Source organism: Mandrillus leucophaeus, unplaced genomic scaffold, assembly GCF_000951045.1.
Source record: "Mandrillus leucophaeus isolate KB7577 unplaced genomic scaffold, Mleu.le_1.0 Scaffold406, whole genome shotgun sequence".
In the NCBI taxonomy this organism is placed as follows: domain Eukaryota; kingdom Metazoa; phylum Chordata; class Mammalia; order Primates; family Cercopithecidae; genus Mandrillus; species Mandrillus leucophaeus.
In genome coordinates, this window is record NW_012104321.1 from 982,470 (window position 1) to 1,003,039 (window position 20,570).

Sequence of the window (20,570 nt, forward strand, 5' to 3'; positions counted from 1 at the left end):
GTTAGCCAGGATGGTCTTGATCTCCTGACCTCGTGATCCACCCGTCTCGGCCTCCCAAAGTGCTGGGATTACAGGCTTGAGCCACCGCGCCCGGCAAGTACTGTCTCTTTCATCTTTGATTCTTCGGAACAGATTGTCAATAAATATTTATTATAAGAAACTGTGAATGCTTTAATGAATGAAGAATTATAATGAAGAAAGAATAAGCTTACAAATGAGAAAACAGCAGGCCCCAGAAGAAAAGTAAATGAACAGTAAAATGCTTGGCTATCTCAAATAGGGTACAATTAGTCTTATATATTATTCTACTATTATCAATAACTAAATTCTGCAGTTCAACATACCAAAAAATTAAAATGTGATATGAGATGTTAATGATCTGCAAGTAACTACTTCTTATTAATCAAATATAAATCTGATTTGTTCTTCTACCAAAGTCCTATAGTTATGTTTTTACTGTGTCATTCACAGTTTCCACATAAAAGCAGCAGGATGCTAAATGAAAGAAAACATGCTGTGTCAGAGTAAAACTGGCCATAAATGAAAAGTTGTGTGAATCACTCAGCACAAACAGTACAGGGCAACTTTGCAAACGCATTTGCTGAGGAATCTGAAGACAATACAACTTTCAAAACCAACGGCTTGTTGCAATGAAAATAAATACTTACAAAAATAGTAAAGATTCCTTGAGTCAAGGAAAAAAGTAAACTTAGTTCACTTAAGATACACATCTCAAGGCCTTTAAGAAAGAGAGAATATTCTAAAGAATAAAACCTGTAATATATACGAATTCTTCAATTTCAGAGATGTTTTCATCTTTTCAACCACACAGTCCAGCACAGTATGAAGCACAAAGTCAGGGCCCATTAAATGTCTTTTGACAAAAGGGAAAGAGGAGGCAAGCAGTAAATCTAGGTTAATTAAAAGAACTTGGATACAACAAAATATTTGGGAATATGATAGTCATTAAGTGCTCACCAAACCTGAGTCTCCACCTCTAGATACAGGAAAGTGATTATTCTTCTTGGCTGCTTTTGTTTCTAGTTTGGGCCATATGATTAGATCTGACGAATGAGTTGTGAGCAGAAGTAAAGTGATTCTCACAATTCAAAGTATTTTATTACAGGGACCTCCAGAGATCTCTTTCTTTTTTGCCATGGTGAAAGGCAATGTTTGCAAAGTTAGCTGCTTCAACAGCCTGAATACAGGAGGAGACACTGAACAGAACCCCGCCTTCCACAATAACCATGTAGCCTAAGTGAGAAAGAAATCCATATTATATAGAGTTGCTAGATTTGGAAGTTATTTTTTATTTATTTTATTTATTTACTTACTCTTTTTTTTTGAGAGGGAGTCTCACTTTGTCGTTCAAGCTGGAGTGCAGTGGTGTGATCTTGGCTCACTGCAATCTCCAAGTCCCAGGTTCAGGCCATTCTCCTGCCTCAGCCTCCTGAGAAGCTAGGATTACAGTCACCCACCACCACGGCTAGCTAATTTTTATATTTTTACAAAATACAAATAGAGACAGGGTTTCACCATCTTGGCCAGGCTGGTCTCGAACTCCTGACCTCAAGTGATACCCCTGCCTCGGCCTCCCAAAGTGCTGGGACTACAGGCTTGAGCCACCACGCCCAGCGGTATTTTTTATCACTTAGCCAAGTTTACCCTGACTCATCCACTTAGGCATTTTTCCTTCCTTTAATGGTACCAGGTCTTTTGTATTGTTCATTATATATGAATCTACTCTCGCATTAACTTTTCTAGAGAGTAATCTTGAAAATATATAGAATTAGAATTCACTGTGTAAAGCCGTTGGAGAACCCATGACAAATCCTTACATTTATATATTTATATACCATAATCTGGAGAGAAAGTTCCTGAAGTAAGTTCTTTAAAGAAATAAGTACTTTAACTTTTTTCTAGAATGGCATTTTAAATTTTTTGGACAATCCCAAGGAAGGTATTCAGAAAGTTACTCATTAGAGAAAAATTGGAAAAATACTATAAAGTGGTTTGAAAAAATATAATAAATGTGAACACTTATCAAATTGTTCCAAATTTACTTTGATTTCTTTTAATAAACCTAAGCAAATCCCAATTTGCTCTCGGCATTTGATGTTTGAAGAGTTCATACATTCTGTCCTTTCCCTTCCAGACTGAAATACCCTAGAAATACATAAAAACAATAGAACCGTGGTATATCTAACTATATCTAATCCATTAGGTAATATCTTTGGTCATTCAGGAAATGCTCAGCATCTTAATAAATAGAGCCATATTTTATTACAAAAATTGAAATCTCCATGAACTACATGAAGGTCTGCATTAATGCTAACATTAAAAATTAGGACTCATGAAGTATTACAAAACTCCCAAGTATGAATATCCTCTTTTGTGACAAAGTTCCTTTTTGATGGGATATCTCTCAGTAAGGACATAGATACTATTCATGAGCATTTCAAGAAACATGACCGCATTTTAAGTTCAGATTAAGCACTAAATATTGTTTTTGTTTTCCTCTTTTGTATCTCTTATAGAATGCTGCAGCCTAGACTTAGAGCAAGCAAGGTTAGACTGCTTTAAATGTTTTAATTTTATTACACCAAATTGATGCAAACAATTGAAAAATGGCTCAAATTAATTTTAAATCTAATACATTTTCCCAAAAGATTGTAGGATTTGAACTTAGAAAGGATCAAATCCAGATCCTATCTCTGCCATTTATGAGCTGTGTCATTTTAGGCAAGCCGCTTATCTTCTCAGTGCCTTATTTTCCTCTTTTGCAAAATTTCATCACTACAGTATCATTTAATTTATAGTACTATTGTGAGGACTGGATGTGATAAGACGTGTCAGGCATTAAAAGTAGTCCCTTGGTTCAAACAAGCATTAAAAACATATGTTTCTATTATATTTGCTTTAAAATAAAATAACTGAACCATGGATGCATTCTTAAATACATGCAGTTGCTTAATTTTGGAAGAGGAATATAGAAATGTGTCACTTTTCACACATAGAGCTACAATTTTCCAAATATATGTCACTTGTTTCACATGTATCTAGAACTAAATAATCCCTACCATTTCTTCCTTACAGTGCTACAAGTAAAAAACATATTTCATGCGTTTTAAATTAATTAAGTGTAAAGCAACTGGCCAGGCGTGGTGGCTCACACCTATAATCCCAGCACTTTGGGAGGCGATGTCAGTGGATCACCTGAGGTCAGGAGTTCAAGACCAATCAGGCCAACATGGTGAAACCACATCTCTACTAAAAATACAAAGATTAGCCTGGCATGGTAGCACACACTTGTGGTCCTAGCTACTGAGGAGGCTGAGTCACAAGAATCACTTGAACCAGGGAGGGGAGGTTGCAGTGAGCCAAGCTTACACCACTGCACTCCAGCCTGGGTGACAGAGCGAGGCTCTGCCTTAAAAAACTAAAAATGAAAATTAAAAAATGAATAAACTGTAAAGTAACTGAAAGATGAGACATAACTTGTGAAATCCAAAGGAAGATGGTAAGATCATGAAGTAGTTTTTGGTAGTTCTCTTTAGGAATTTCAAAAGTTTCAGTATTTAATTCAGTAATTTTCATCTGTAAATCCAATGAACATGTACAATATTTTAAGTTTTTGTTCCAACCCCGACTGTCCACCACCATGGCAGTGGTGTCTTCCTGCCATCTAGTGGAAAAACTATACTACTACAGGCACACTTTTAAAAACTTAAATATAAGGCCCTCAAACAAAACCACTTCTTTTGTTTCTTAAGTTTTAAATCTTAAAAGTGGATCTGAGGGCTGGGCGCGGTGGCCCACGCTTGTAATCCCAGCACTCTGGGAGGCTGAGGCGGGTGGATCACTTGAGGTCAGGAGTTCAAAACCAGCCTGGCCAACATGATGAAACCCCATCTCTACTAAAAATACAAAAATTAGCCAGGCGTGGTGGCGGGTGCCTGTAATCCCAGCTACTCAGGAGGCTGAGGCAGGAGAATTGCTTGAACCTGGGAGGTGGAGGTTGCAGTGAACCAAGATTGCGCCAGTGCACTCCAGCCTGGGCGACAGAGCACGACTCTGTCTCCAAAAAAAAAAAAAAAAAAAAAAAAAATCCTAAACCTGAGAAGAGTGACTTTGTGATATTATAAACACTTTTTACATTTTATTTATGTATGTATGTATGTATGTATTTATTTTATTGAGACCAGGTCTCACTCTGTTGCCCAGGCTGAAGTGCGGGGTCGCAATAACTCACTGCAGCCTCCAACTCCTGGACCCAAGTGATCCTCCCACATCAGCCTTCTGAGTAGCTGGGACTACAGGTGTAAGCCACCACTTCTAGCTAATTATTAAATTTTTTTTTAGAGACGAGTTCTCGATACTTTGCCTAGGCTGGTCTCAAACTAGAATTATTTAAATTAAATGCAGTATGAAAAACACATGAGATATGAGAGAATATGTAAAAGGCACAACTTTCAAAGTTGAATAGTATACCCCTATTAATATAAATACCTCTCCATGAAGAAATAGTGAAAATGTTGTGATGATAAATGTTTTGTAATACTTCATTAGTCCTAACTTTTAATGGTGCATCAACTGGAAATCTTTTTTAACAAATTTTCATACTTAGATCAAAAATATCCATTGCAACAATAATAATACAATAGCCAATGCACAAAAGAACAAAATGAAGCATGAAATATGTATTTCCATATGTAAAAATGTAAACACTCACATAGTCATTTTTTAGTGTAATGGAAACAAGATGCCTATTATCATTTGCTATTTTGTGGTTACAAATTTGCCCAGGATTAAGAAATGACCACACCAGAAAAAAATGATTAAAACCTCTAACATCAAGCACAGTGATTTTGCTATCACACAATGTTACCTTACTAACTTAAGGCTTCTTCACAAAATAATTATCAGATCTCAATTACCTAATATTTTCATTTGAAACCCAATTACATAAAATAATAGACATATCATAAGTGATTAATTTTTGAGCATTTTTCACATATATACATGGATAGGTAGGTAGAAAGATTATTTTAAAGGAATATTTTGGACAATAGATGTTAAATACTCTGCTGAAAAAGGACACATCTGTGTGAAGGTGAGCAAAGTGATCTCCAAAAGGCAATCACACTCTAATACTTGTGAAACCTGAGGCCACATGGACCCAAAGCTGCAGTTCACCCCTCATCTCTTCCCATCCCTGAGTCTGTCTCATACTATGAGGGAGCTTCATACTAACGCCTCTGTGACACCCTAGTTCACACATAAAAACTCAGACCATGCCTCTCCCTATACACCCCACCTCCATCCACATACTAAAAGCAGGTTCTACAATTTGGACCAGGAATAGGGCATCTTGATTACCTCCAATGTATGCAAGCATTGGATGGGCATTTCACATTGGTCCTCATAAGCTTCACACCAACTCCTCACCCTTTGTGGAAGGGCACTGCAGGAGAACAGTGAGGTTAGGGTCTACTAGGGACTAAGAGTGGTACCAGAGTCAGTGTGATTTACAAAAGGGTATTTTCTAGAGGGCTATATGGTGGAGAGAGGATGCGAAATAATGGTGTCAAAGGAGATCCTCATGTTCAGCATTTTTCCTAGTTTCTGTATTCAAGGGTCTTGTTCTAGAATAAAGAATGTCAAACTTTCCATGGAAGCAAGGAAGACAGGAACTAAAGACAGCTGTCATGGTGAACTCCATCCTGACCTAGATGAAAAATTTGTTTCTCTGACTTGTAACGTCAACTATGGAAACAAATTTTCCCTTCAAATATGAGGTGTTTATCCTGTAGTTTGTGTTCATTCTGCAAGAGGCATGAACATACCAGATACAGACAGTATTATTCTATTAGAGACAGACGTATGTATATACTTACCAAACTGTTCATTTTTGAAGATGAAGAACCTGCTCTTTGCTTTCTTAAACTATTAACTTCTTCTATATTTCCATCTTTTGGTTTCAAAATCATTCTGCTACTCCCTGCAGTGCCTTCTGACGAGGATCGCAGTCTCCTCTCTATAAATCTTCCTTCACGAAATGGACTGAGACTACTGGCAAGAACTATGGAAAGGAAAATAAATAAAAATGAACGTAAATATTTAAATGTACTCTTTACAAATGTCCCACTGAGAGATCGCGGAAAACTCTTAGTGTTATTCAAAGCTTCTCTATCATGAGAAAACTTTTACATATATAGCATCAGTTTAGTTCACTTAATCATGTTATCTCTTTGAAGCCCAAAACTTTTGGAGTCATCCTTGGTTGCTTCATAGCTCACATTAATCACATAAACAAACCCTGTCCTTATTTCCTTCAAACTGTATACAGAATCTGATTCCTTCTACCTCTCTTTCTAAGACCCTGGACCAAATCCAATCTATGCTTGTTTGGTTACTGCAATATTTGCTACAATTCTCCTGCCTCTGCCTACTCCCATCTGCCTCTCCACCCCCAACACAAACTACATTCCACATGGTAGCCAGAATCATATACTTAAAACATAAATGAGAGCCATCACCACCACTCTTCTAGATAAAAGGTGATGTTTTCCAAATGGCATAACATATTCTTCATAATACGACCTATATGACTGCTCTTTCTGTCCACAAACCAGGGACAGGAGGGGCACCCTGTTCACCTGCTCACCTCTGTAACCTCATGTCCTGCTCTCCCCTCCATCACTCTGCTCCTGCTACACTGGACAGCTGCTGCTCTGGTACATCACCAGCATGCTCCAGCCCCACATAGCCTTTGACCCACAACCTTGCACTAATATATTTCTCTCAAATATCTATATGACATATTCTTTAAGTTCCTTCAAACCTTTACCAATATGTTACCTTGGGTATCATCCCACTCACATTTAAAAATGCAAACTGCAATCCCACCTCTGCTTCCTAAGCCTTTATTCTGCTTTAAACTTACCCTCAGCAGTTATCACCATCTGATATAAATAGCATATTAACTGAGTATCCCCGGTAGAAAGTAAGCCTCAGGAAGGCAGGGATCTAGGCCTATTTTGTGTACTGCTACATACCTACTGCCCAATATAGTGTTAAAACCATAAATATTTGCTGAATGAATGAATGAGTTAATGAATAAATTGCTCTAATTAGTCTCATCTACTAGTTTAAAGACTGTCCAGAATCTATTAGTCCAATACATAGCAGTTCTTTTAAAATAACTTTTTAAGCCAATGAATACAAGTTAAATTGTCAGATAACTCAACATTTTATTGTTAGTTCTGATATGATTGTACACCTAATACACTTAGATGTGTATCAAGTACTGGCTTAAATGTTTCATACAAAATACAAACTAAATTTAGCATTATGAAGGTTAGTGTCTACAGCAAATGTTTATTGGATAAAATGCATTTACTTAGCTGTTTTTAAAACTTTAAACTTCAAAATTATAAAATCCTTATAAATAGAACACAAATATTTTCACAAACTAAAGGATAGTATACTGTCCTTGTTGACATTACCAGCTTATTTATTCAAGAATAGCCAACACATTATCAAATCAGCAAAATTAATGTGTTATTCTGTTACAATTAGGATCTGAATCAACATATTAATAGTCTCCAAGATAATTGGTCATTCTTTAATTTCCAGAGAGAGAAACATACACAGTATTCAATTAGGCTTTGAGGAAAGTCATCACTACTAAGAATTAGATATGTCAGGATAATTACATTTCTATCCCTTTTTGATATAATTTAAAAACTTCCTGACTTTCAGTATCAAGTCCATCATTTGCTAACAATGTGACCCTATACAGTTATTTAGCTTATTATAAATCTTAGTTATTAATATGACATGCAAAATTTTTATAAGGACTATATAAAATAGTGCATTCAATTTTCTTAGTACATTTTTGGGCACATATTAATTGTACAAAAGGGTAACCATCATTAATATCATCATCATTATCATATTCTCATGATTGTATTACAGGAAAAGAAGCTACGCATATATGACTAAAGCCAAGACCACAGACAAGAATACAAAGTTCAAAAAATGGACAAAACATGGTCAGGTGCATAAAAGTGATCTTGTATCAAATGGGAAAAGTATTAAGACAGCTGGAAAATTAAGTCTTGTATTTAAAACTTTAAAATTTCATGTTTATGGATGAACTATATAATCCTATTACTTGTGACATTATGTTATATAAATTTTATTTCATATTTTAAGTCATGACATGTAGTAAAGCAGAGTTATGGAGAGCCAGAGCTTTGGATTCAGAGTTGTAATTTGACTGCACTACTTACCAGCTGTATGATTCTTTAGCCCCTGTTCTCACATTTGTAAAATGGGAAACATAGGAGCCTACCTCATAGGATTTGTATCCCAATAAATGAATTACTAGTTTTGTGATTGCCGACACACAATTTACCTTTGCTCCCATTTTCTTGCCTGCAAAATAGCTTATAATAATAGTAGCAATTTCAATCATTTTAATTAATGTATATAAAGTAATATCTAGGACATAATCACCTCCAAATTTGGGGAAATTAGTAGTAGTAGTAGTAGTAGCATTAATGATAGCAGAGAAAAAGGAATTAAAATATGTCTAAGACAGCCCAGCAGTGGTATTTTTCAATAATTATCTTGAACTGAATTTCATGTTAAAAAAACAAAATTTTCTGTAGCCATATTAGAGTAATTCATATATACTACCACTTTTTTTAAACTAAAGAGAAGGTGTCCAAAATTGCAGAGTTAATGTCAGAGGTAGAGTTGAAACCTGTCTCCAGCTTCCAAAGATAGGTTATTTTTAAGCTTACAATTCTGTTTTTGTATCTAGAGATAGGAATTATTTATATTGAAACACAGATCCTATTTAATAATGAAAGCTTAGTTAACAAAGGAAATAATGTTAAATTATACAAATTTTATAGTGATTTTAGCTGGAATATATCAATTTCACTAAATAAGAAATACCAATGCCTCTATAACAAACTCTATAAAAGACAGTCCTTACTTTGGAGAAATCCACATTGCAAACAGAATTAGTTTCCTTTCACTTTCTTCTGAAGGTGCTCCAATAAGCACTATAACTAAGAGGCTGCTTCTTAGTTATGGATAACATAACCAAGAAAAAATGAATAATATTGCTGAATTACATTTTCAGCATAATACAATTGATGTAAGTTTAAAATCAAGCAGGGGAAACATTTAACACAAATTATAAATAGGAAACCATTTTGAAAGTGAAAAACAAGAAAAATGTGGTTTCCATTTATGAGATGGAATAAGAAAACTGAATAAAGTATAATGAAAATCAATTCATATCATTTGTTACACAAAGAAAATCAGCATACCTTTGGCAGGATTTGCTTCATATCCATATGACATTTTGTTAAAAATATGATGATCACCAGAAGTAGGTATTATCTTTGAATCTGAAATAGGATGGATCCCTTTAACATGTTCAGCTATTGCTTTATGTTGCTCATAAAATCCAAGTTTCCTTGGGGAGTCTGTCCCCAACCTTGTTTCACTATTTTGTAACCCTATATTTTCTTCTCTTTCAGTATGTGCTGGTAGGTTACTCTCTGAGTGTCTCACACTTGTAGCAGATAGTTCAGCAATTTGTAATAACACTTCCTTCTGATTAGCAGCAGAGGTTTCTGGTAAGGAATTAGATTCAGTGCTACATTGACCCTCTAACCTATATTTCCCGGGAGACATAATTGCACAGGGGACAGTTCCCATAAGTTCTATTGTTGTCTTTGTAACAGCAGCAGGATTGAGAGACATCTGAGAGGTAGAATCATTGTGGCCAAAGTTGTCACAGTGGGATGCCATGCTTCCACTTTTAGAAAATGCATCCGTTTCAGACACAGAATCTTCAGTCAAGGCTAAAAATTCTGAAGGTGTCTGAGCTGTGGTAAGATCAGCAGAAAGCAAAGGAGATTGTAAAGAGCTTCCTGCCCGTTCCGTTACATCCACAGAGCAGGATGGTGAAGCTCTTACTAACACAGGTTCTCTCTCTTGGTACTGTGTAACTTCCAATGAGAATTCAGACTGCTGTACCAGTGAAATAGATTGGCTCTGTAGAACTGGCTTAGAAAATTTATAATGCGATGAAAAAGATTTAGGGAGTAGCTTCCTTGTTGACTGCTTAACAGAACGGCGAGTTTGGTCTTCTGTGAAACCAGAATCATCTCCTTCACTTTTGCCGGAACTTAGACAATTTATAAAGACATTCTTGTTAGTTGAGTGCTCTTTTTCCCTTTCAAAGTCCTCTGTCAAAGATCTTGTTATCTTCTTATTTCGTGAACTACTAAAACCAACAGAATGTCTTCCCCTGGTCTTAATATGTTCTTCCAAACTCAGTTTCTGCATATTGCTGTGACCAGGTTGAGCACCATTTGAAATACTAAGGTTCTGGTTGGTAGGTTCTTGCTTAGGCTCACTCCCCTTCTTATGGTGGAAGCTAATGGAAGGAGTACGGAATATGCTCCTCCGTTTACCTGTGCTACCTGAGCTTGAGTTAGTGCTGGAAGGAGAGGAACTGTGGACACCAACTGTATTACTGGAAGAAGGTGAAGAAGGAAGAGAATCATGTCTTCTGCTAATACTTCTTCTGAATATTGGCAACCGGGAGACCAGGGTAGATCGTCTTGATCCTGAGTCCCCCATTGGGACTCCAAGGCTTGCACTGTGAAAGCCAACTTAGCAGCCTGAGAAAGGTTAAAACAAAAAGAACAAGTCAATAGAATTCAAGTACAAATAATACATTTTAAAACAAAATACTGTTTTTCAAGACACGAAATAGAATTTGGTTTATACTAAAACAATCAATAACAAAAATCTGATACCTAATAAACGTTTTTGAATTTATAAGTAGTAAAAATGATCCAATAACTTGTACTGATATTTTATAGTGATGCAAACATTTTAAGATTAACAAAAATATTTAAAGTTTATTCAAGAGTGTTGGCTTTGGAGACACCAGGTATTTAAGACCCAGACTTACTACTTATAGCTGTTCCATAATTTTAGTAAACTGTTTATTCTTAACTTTTTATGTTTTTTTTAGATGCAGTAGGCACGTGACAGACATAATAATTTCTGTCTGGGTAAATGCACCACCATGAGTCTTGTCAGAGACCACTAGAAGTATTTTCATTTTATACCACATGATTCAACAAGTTCCTGATGGGAGCTCAACAGAATCATAAACAAGACAATGGTATAGCCTGACACCACAATCAGCACTCAAAGAAAAACCAATTGCTATAGACTTTTTTTCTCTTTTTTTTTCTCTCTCTCTTTTTTAAATTATACTTTAAGTTCTAGGGTATATGTGCACAACATGCAGGTTTGTTACATATGTATTCATGTGCCATGTGGGTGTGCTGCACCCATTAACTCGTCATTTACAATAGGTATTTCTCTTATTGCCATCCCTCCCCCTTCCCCCGACCCCACCACAAGTTTGATTTGGGAAGCTGAGAGATAAGCAGGCCATTGGAAGAAGAAACTAAATCACAAGGATATAACGTAGGGTTACAAACAAGTTAAACTTATGAGAGAACCACAGGTGTCACTTGAAGAAAATGCTTGAATAAAAACTAAGACAGTTGGTAACGTTGAGAGAAGTGACAATACATACTGAGAGAATCAGAAGCATAGAAAATTTATGAACCATATTAATGTCAGTATATTCAGGGTATCAATGGAGAAGATAAAGGAGGAGAAGGACAAGGGTGAGGAGAGGTGGCAGCTACAACTCATCAACTTCGAGGTACCAGGTACTTCCCAACAGATTATCTCTTTCACACCTTGTATTTCTAGAAATAGGTAATAAGACTATGAACATTTTACAACAGAAAAGCAACTTGTGTAATGTCATTCAGCCAACACCTGGCAAAACAGGAATAAAAAACCAAGCCTTATCTAACTACGGGGTAAGCTTATAATCAGCATGGTACATATTACATTCACTAATTAGTCATGAACTCCTACTGCTGAATGAAGGCCCTGCTATGTTTCTACATCAGGGATTCAAACTTGTACAGCAAATATTGTTATTCTAGTGACCACCATTTTTCACTGATTTTTAAACTGTACCTGATTTGGATGCTATTTTATTTATGAGTTTTGTTTAATCCTTCAACTGTAATGCACCCTCTCCCTTTGTAAATTGAATCAGACTCTGTTTCATTTTCTTAGTTTTTACAACCAAAACTACCTGACTAAAAATTAATACTATACAAAATTTAAAATCCTCTATTTTGTCATCCTTGTAAATATGAGAATTGATCAAGTAAAATACTTTCATTTCCTTGAACAAGTATGTGACAAAAATGATGAATATTTGCTTTTAGATATTCATTCATAACTATTTAATATTTTTCTCCAAACAACATAAAATCTGACATATTTGTATTATAAGATTTTTAGTGGATGATTTTTCACTACAGTCAATGACTTTAATTTTAAAACTTGATTTTATTTTTAATTCACAGATGACAATTGTATATACTTATGAGGTATAATGTGATTTTTGATATGTGTTTATATTATAAAATAATTAAGCAAATTAACATACCTATCACCTCATATACATACCATTTTTTGTAGTGACAGCATTTAAAATGTACTCCTTTATCCATTTTGAAATATGCAGTACATTATTGTTAACTATAGTCACCATGCTGTGTAATCAATCTCTAAAACTTATTTCTCCTGTCTAACTGAAACTCTGTACCCTCTGAACATTATTTCCCCATTCCCCTGGCCCCAACACCCCAGCCCCCGGTCTTAACATCCCGGTCTCTGGTAACCATTCTACTTTCTACTTCTATGAGTTTAATGATTTAGATTCCATATATAAGGGAGATCATGCAATATTTGTCTGTCTGTGTCTAGGTTATTTCATTGAGCATAATGTCCTCCAGGTTTATCCATGTTGTGACATGTGACAGAATTTCTTTTTTAGGCTGAATAGTATTTCATTATATATATAAACCACATTTTCTTAATCCATTCCTCCACAGATGTACACTTAGGTTTGTTGTATATCTTGGCTATCATGAATAATGATGCAATAAGCATAGGAGTACAGATATCTCTTTGACATACTGATTTCAATTGTTTGGCTATATACCCAGAAGTAGGATTGCTGGATCATATGATAGTTCTATCTTTAGTTTTGGAGGAACCTCCATACTGTTTTCCATAGTGGCTGTGCTAATTTACATCCCCACCAACAGTGTGCAAGAATTCCCTTTTCTCCATATGAATTTGAATTTAAATCAAACTATATGTGAACCACTCCCAAAACATTTCAGTATTCTTGTAAGGCTTTGCTTGAAGAAAACCTAAAACATAAACATACATTTTAGCTCTTAAAATTGTTCACAAATAAAAATGTGTGATTTTCCTCACAGCTTAGATTTTCCAAAGTGTATACAATGAATAATACATGTTTTCATGACTATATTCTTTAAAATGTTTCAACTAACATCATTCACAGCCATGATTTTTTTCACTTACATACAACATTTATTTCCATTCAATACCTATTGAAGAATTTTTCTCTAATTAGAACATAATCAACCATAATGATTTGCAGCTGGTTGTGAACCTATAGCCTTCAATGCCTGAATGTCAAGATATCAACCATCATTACTGAAATACTCAAAATTTATGTATATTAAATATTTATTGGCCATTTTTGAAGTATTTTCTGCATTTGGAGCAGCATTAAAAGTAAAAGAGTCAGTCCCATATCTCTTTAGCAAGTATTCAAAGGATCTAACTAACGAAAAAAAAAAATTTTAAACAATTTTATAATCACTCTTGCTCTTAAATACTTAATGAAAACCACCAGACTTCCACTGGGCACAAATAATCTATTAAGGTCAGTGATATGTTTGTCCTAATTTCTTTAAGTAAAAACATCATAGATACCAAAAGGTATCTGCACATTATTGAATAACCTGGAGTAGATACAAATCTACTAGAGATAAATATCCTTCACATGTCTTTTATTTTTAACATGAACTCATATTTCCCTTGAGAGCTTCCCAGCTAAATAAGGAGAAAATAGACTATAGATCAGGATTATCCATATTCTTTAGGAAAGCTCTTTAAGGCTTGGATGCTGTCTACATTTCCAGATTCATTGCTCTTCTCCTCACACTTCATGATCCATTTACACTGATGACTGTCATTTTCTTATCTTTCTTTCCTTTTCCTTTTCTTTCTTTCTTTGTTTTTTGTTTTGTTTTGTTTTGTTTTTGGAGACAAGGTCTTGCTCTGTCACCCAGGCTAGAATGCAGTGGAGAGAACATAGCTAACTGCAGCCTCAAATTCATGTGCTCAAGCTATCCTTCTACCTCAGCCTCCCAAGTAGCTGGGACTACAGGCATACAGCATCATGCCCAATTAACTTTTAAAAAAAGTTTCATAGAGACAGAGTCTTGCTATGTTGCACAGGCTGATCTCAAACTCCTGGCCTCAAACAATCCTCCTGCCTCGGTGTCCCAAAGTGTTGGGAGCCCAGGCATGAGCCACTGCACTTGGTCATGACTGACATTTTCTGATCACTTTCACCTTCAAGACCTTTGGAGATTTAGGTCCACCAGCTTGGGATGCCCTTCCTGTAACTCCAACATGGCAAAAGCCTCCTACTTTAGTTTTGGAGGAACCTCCATACTGTGTTCCACAGAGGCTGTGCTAATTTACATCCCCACCAACAGTGTGCAAGAGTTCCCTTTTCTCCATATGAATTTGAATTTAAATCAAACTATATGTGAACCACTTCCAAAACATTGCCCCTTCCAAGTTGCCATCCCTGACACTCTTTCCCTACCTGACAACCCATTCCCACTGTCTCCCATCCTGCAAATGGTACTTCTCCTTTACATTTCCTCAATATTAGCTTACATAGTAAGCATCTGTTTATTTATCTCAAGTTACTATTTTGTCTTAATGACAAAAACCACTTCTCCTTAATTTGATACCCAGTGCCTGAGAAAATATGCAATTTGTACCTATAGAGTACACAGATTTCTATGTTTTAACTTCAACACTTCAGGATTTCAAACCTACATAAACATATTTTCTGTCTCACTGCCATGAATAAATCTTATAATCCTGAGGGTAATTATGCTAAATTACAACTTTTAGAGATTCATATTTATTAAAAGGCTTCCAAACTTTAAAAGTTCAATAATCTGAAATTTGCTAATAAACAGTTGAAAACATGAAAACATAATGCTGAATAAGTTTCATGAAATAATATGTCATCACAGCAACTTCAATTATTCACTAAAGATAAATGCAACAACATCATAACTGCTAATTTTATTTCTTTTTACTACAATGTTTTTATAACAGTTACCTTTAATCCCTTAGCAAACATTGTATACATTTTTATAAGTTTCCAAATTGGATAAAATAAACATCTTTTCTCAATTCTTATCTAATATTTCTCGATTCAGAAATCATAGTCACTTTCATAATAATAGGTCTTAAAAATATGGAGGTTGAACTAGACCCATCCATTATCTAGGGGTCTTTACTACCATAAACGTTATTTTATTTTGAAAAAACAAATTTTTTACATGTTTTTTATTATAAATTTAATGATATGTAAATAAACAAAAGGTAAGATTAACTTGAAGATAACACTACTATACAAATGTATATGGGCCCTATTAGAAGTAAAACTCAGTTTGATCGCTTAGAAATTTACAATGGCAACCTGAAGAAATAGTACTTTTGTTCTTTAGCACCAGGATTTAACAAAAGGCTTCCAGAAGGTACAGTACTCTATTCAGTGACCTCTACAACCTTAGCAAACATAATCATTACCCTTAACAGAGTACCACATTATAGGAGGATCTATTCTAAATAAACTTAGAGTCAAATTTCTTATTTGATATGGTTGAAGAAGATATGAATTCTAGTTAAATGATTCATAATTTGGACATGGATCATTAATATGTTACCTACTTAAAGTTGGACTAAAAGTAAAATATATTACATAATTAAGACATTTTAAAAATTACTGTCTGGGTGCAGTGGTTCGTGCCTGTCAATCCCAACACTTTAGGAGGCTGAAGTAGGAGGACAGCTTGAGCCCAGGGGTTGGAGACAAGCCTGAGCAACATAGGGAGAGCCGATCTCTTAAAAAAATTAATTAACTAGGTATGGTGGCACACACCTGTTGTCCCAGCTACCTGGAAGGTTGAGGTGGGAGGATCCCTTGAGCCTTGGAGGTCAAGGCTGCAGTAAACCACAATCGCACCATTGCACTCTAGCCTGGGTGACAGAACAAGACCCTGTCTCAAAAAAAAAAAAAAAAAACCTCTTTCTAAAAAAAAAAAAAAAAAAACCTCTTTCTTTTATGATTCCAAATGCATAAATTAACCAACAGCATAAAACAGTCCTGCAGGGTTTCAGAGCTGTATCATCTTGGAAGCTGACTACCATATACTTAAATAGGTTTATCTGTCTGTACAGGTAAAAAGAAAGCAAAATTACCTTCGCTTTTCTTCTTTCTCATTGCTTTTCAAATATTTTCCTAGAATTTGTACACCCATCATATTTTTTCATTATGAGTCATAGATGATGACATGTCACCTGGTCTCATATCTGAGGTAATCCTAAGTATTCTTTGTCTCTCTTATATACCTCTTACATACACGTGTAATTGGCACTTAAATGCAAGTACTACCACTTACTGATACTATAAACTGGAACGTCAATAATAATTACTTTATAGAGTATTTTAAAAATGAGAAGATACTACATCACAAGGACACTAACCCACTGCTTGGCACAGAGTAAATATACAGTTCTGCCTTTTCTGTTGAAATATATTCAAGCAAGAGGTAGATGGTGGTGCAGCTCTCAGAGTAGTTATGAAAATCATCTACCTAACAAAATGTGTATCACAACCAGTCTATTAAAAATCACCTAAAACAATATTGAAGAGATGTATATAATGTGAGATCAGTACTCTGACCTCTTATAATCAAATTCCCTAAATTTATATTTTTATTGGCATTTGAAAACAAATGATCAATATTTGAAATGTTTAGGGGAATGCTGCATAAGTTAAATCTGTTCCCAGCTCTATTCTTTCCCAGAAAAACATTCAGAAAATAATCTGGTAGAGCCTAAGTGACCATATTAAAAAGAAAATCTTCCATTATACTTGGTGAAAATAAAAGAAGATCCATGAAAGAAACAAATATTTCCTAGGTAATAATTTTAACATTAAGAAAATGATGGCAGAAAATTAATAATATGTAAACATATCAAAGGACATTGATCAATTTTTACCAAAATAAGTAGGATATCAGCTTGAAGTAACTTCCCAATCTTACCTAATTATATCATTTAACACAGATATAAACAGGGCTCGCACTTGTGAAGATTCTTGCAGTCCAGGCTCTTTCTACTAGAAAGACCATGCTATCTACATCTCAACACTTTTTCAGTTTATCTCTCCATGCATTTCCAAAATGTTTTTGCTGTTTCCCCTTAAATAAATGGGAAAATAACGGAGGCATTTTTAACAGCTAAATGATTCCCACAACACTGACAAAGGCCACTTCTGCCAGTAAAGTCAGTGAGGAGAATATGAGACACATTAAAAGGATGGCTAATCGGGACCAAGTGGGTGATCAGTCACAGAAAAGAGAATGAAATTGTCAGCCTAAGGTAGAAAAAGCCAGAAATCACGTAATTGATTACATATGTTTAATTAACAATTTATTGAATTCGTATATAATTTAGCCATATTGAGTACACTAAGTTGTTCTCAACAAATACACAAAATAACCAAAACAAATAATTGCTTATATAAGAAATGTCTGTCTTTGGGTCACTCCTAAAAATGAACTGACACAAAACATGGTATATAAGCAAAGATAGATTGTCTCTGATTAGATTTGTATAAATCAGTCCTCCAGATAAAAAGAGAAAGAGGGTGAGTGGTGTGCAAGTAGCATGACAATGGGAACAGCTACAAAAAGAAAGAAGAACACATTAGAAAGAAATTATTCTAGCAGGATTTAGGAAAGCAGATGAATTATTTGGATTAATTAAGGGATGATGATAAATATTTAGAAAGACATAAGTTACACATTTATATATGTAATCTTGATACTCAGCCAGATATGATCTTGATTCTTTAATGACCAGAAGAAACAGAGAGAAAAGAGAAATAGAGAAAGATGGGCTCTGGTCAGACATACAAAGAAGTTAGTGGTAAAAGAAGAAAGAAGTGTAAAAGCATATGACTCAGGCTTAAGTAAATAATAAGAGGCACATTTATGCTTAAAGAATCCTACAGTTGCATGTACTAAGGTTTAGACACAGTGAATGCATAACTGTTAAGAATTCAGACTCTGATACAAGAATAGCTGGGTTTAAATTCAGCACTACATTTAAGAGCTGTGTGACTTTAGTGTGACTTAAATAAATGGCGTAACCTCCTTGAGCCTGAGCTGCTTCTTGGGGATCACAGTAGCATCTGCCTTGAAAAATTTTTCAGAAAAGCAAAAATGTTAATGCAATAAAGCACTTAGAACAGGGTCTAGTACATGACCGACGCTCAATAATTTATGTATCATAATCAATTAACCATGTTTGCGCTGTTTTAGAGCAAAGATGTTTTCCTTAGCGTATAACTTTCCCCCACCTTTTCTGCTGTAAGTTCTAACTCTGTCTACTCCTAGACTAGTACTGTTACTTTCTGAGCCAATCCCAAAAAGTATGGAAAAAGCATCAGAGGTTGCAGTATCCACATGCTAATGAGGCTCGAATTAGTACCTCTACCTTATATCACTGAATAAACAGGGATGGAACCAATATTACAAACATTTTTAAACCTGTCTGTTACAAATAATTTCATTTAGCCATACCTTCCTTGCTTTTGACCCAAAATATTTGACACATTGATCACTTTGCACATGACTGAATAATTGTTCACTGTCAACAAAATAGTTCAGACAGGGAGCAAAGAACTGACAATATTATGAACATTCAAAGACTCTCTCGGAGTCTGAATAAATTTGTTGAGCAGTGGCAATGTCAGTACAACAAATATACAACTTTAAAGAGGATAGCACACATTTGAAAGTATATGTTTATTAGTACAGAGCAGTTGCATTTTTTTATATCTTCCATTGGAGAATTGGCTTGGTTTTAAAACACTGATTTAAAGAAAAAGTCATCACAGATCCAGGATAGGTTTCCTAGAAGTAGAGCCTGAGTAAGGAATTCTTGTTCTAACACGTCAAGCTGATTAAAGAAAGAAAGGCTAATAAGATGGGGACACTGGGGATAAGTGGAGAAGAAGCTAAGCCAAGATGTGGTCAAAAACTGGACACTAGCTTCAGACTGATCCCATGGGAAAGCTCTGGCGCACTAACTGATACATTAAGACAGGGGCTGGTCTTTGGTATCCTATGCCAGTCAGATAATTAATATCTGGAATATATAAAGAACTATAAATCAATAAGAAAAAGAACCTAAAAGCAAAAATAAATGAGCAAAGAATAAGAACAAGTAATTCCTGAAAGAAGAAACACAAATCACTAATGAATATATTTTTAAAATACTCAAACTCATTAGTAATCGGGGAAATAGAAAGGACTCCTATAAGCCGGTAAGAAAACACAAAGAATAAAAGGGAGCAAAGAATAGTAACAGGAAATTTACAGAAGAGGAAATATAAATCACTAATCAACATATGAGCAGATGATCAACTCCATAATTAATCAGAAATAAATACAGTATTTTTCATCTATAACTTTTTAAAATTTAATAATATCAGGTTTGGTGAAAGAAGTAGTACATATGGACGGACACTTACAAAGAAATCCAAATTGTTAAAGTCATTTTAAAATTAAAATTATTTATCAAAGTATAAAATGAAAAAATAATTCCACTTCTCAGCATTTACCCTAGAATAATACTCACAGGTCTACTCAAAGAAGCATGTACAGGGATATTCAGGCTTACTGTAGTGAAAATACAAAATAATATAAATGTTCATTAATGGGAGAATTTTTAAAATTCCAAAAATTGTCTATTTATTCTACAGCATTATATACAAGAGCTAAACATATAAGGTCAAATATATGAACAAACAAAGGAAAATTTTCCAAGGCATTATGTTAATAAAATCAAATTGGTAAGTGACATACTATTCAGTATACATTTTATGTCAATTTAAAATTTATTATCAAATAATATGTATAATATTAAATACTCTGCAGAATCATATGTGTACATCTTGAAGGATGTACTTCAAAGCATTAACAGTGATTATCCTTAAAGAGGGCGTTTGAATTGAGGTTGTCGTCATTGGGGACATGGTGTTATGTGTAATATGATGCTTCAACAATCAGAATGAAATCATGAATTACTTTTATATGTAAGACTTAAAAATTAAAATAAGAGAGTACAAAATATATAGCCTATTTAAAAATTACAAAATATGGAAGGATATAGACATATGCATGTAAATGTCTTAAAAGCAACTTGGAAGATACACAAAAATTATT

At 34.7% G+C, this 20,570-nt stretch overlaps 1 protein-coding gene across 2 annotated transcripts in view; it reads right to left on the reverse strand.

Annotated features, from left to right (window-relative positions):
• CCSER1 (coiled-coil serine-rich protein 1) overlaps positions 1–20,570 on the reverse strand; it is a 721,948-nt gene that overhangs the window by 636,006 nt on the left and 65,372 nt on the right. For both annotated transcript variants that reach the window (XM_011992176.1, XM_011992177.1), the window contains exons 2-3: positions 9,351–10,715; positions 5,898–6,082 (exon numbers count right to left, since the gene is read on the reverse strand). In XM_011992176.1, coding sequence (XP_011847566.1) covers positions 5,898–6,082; positions 9,351–10,674 — 1,509 coding nt within the window. In that variant the 5' untranslated portion in view covers positions 10,675–10,715. The remainder of the gene's footprint in view (positions 1–5,897; positions 6,083–9,350; positions 10,716–20,570) is intronic.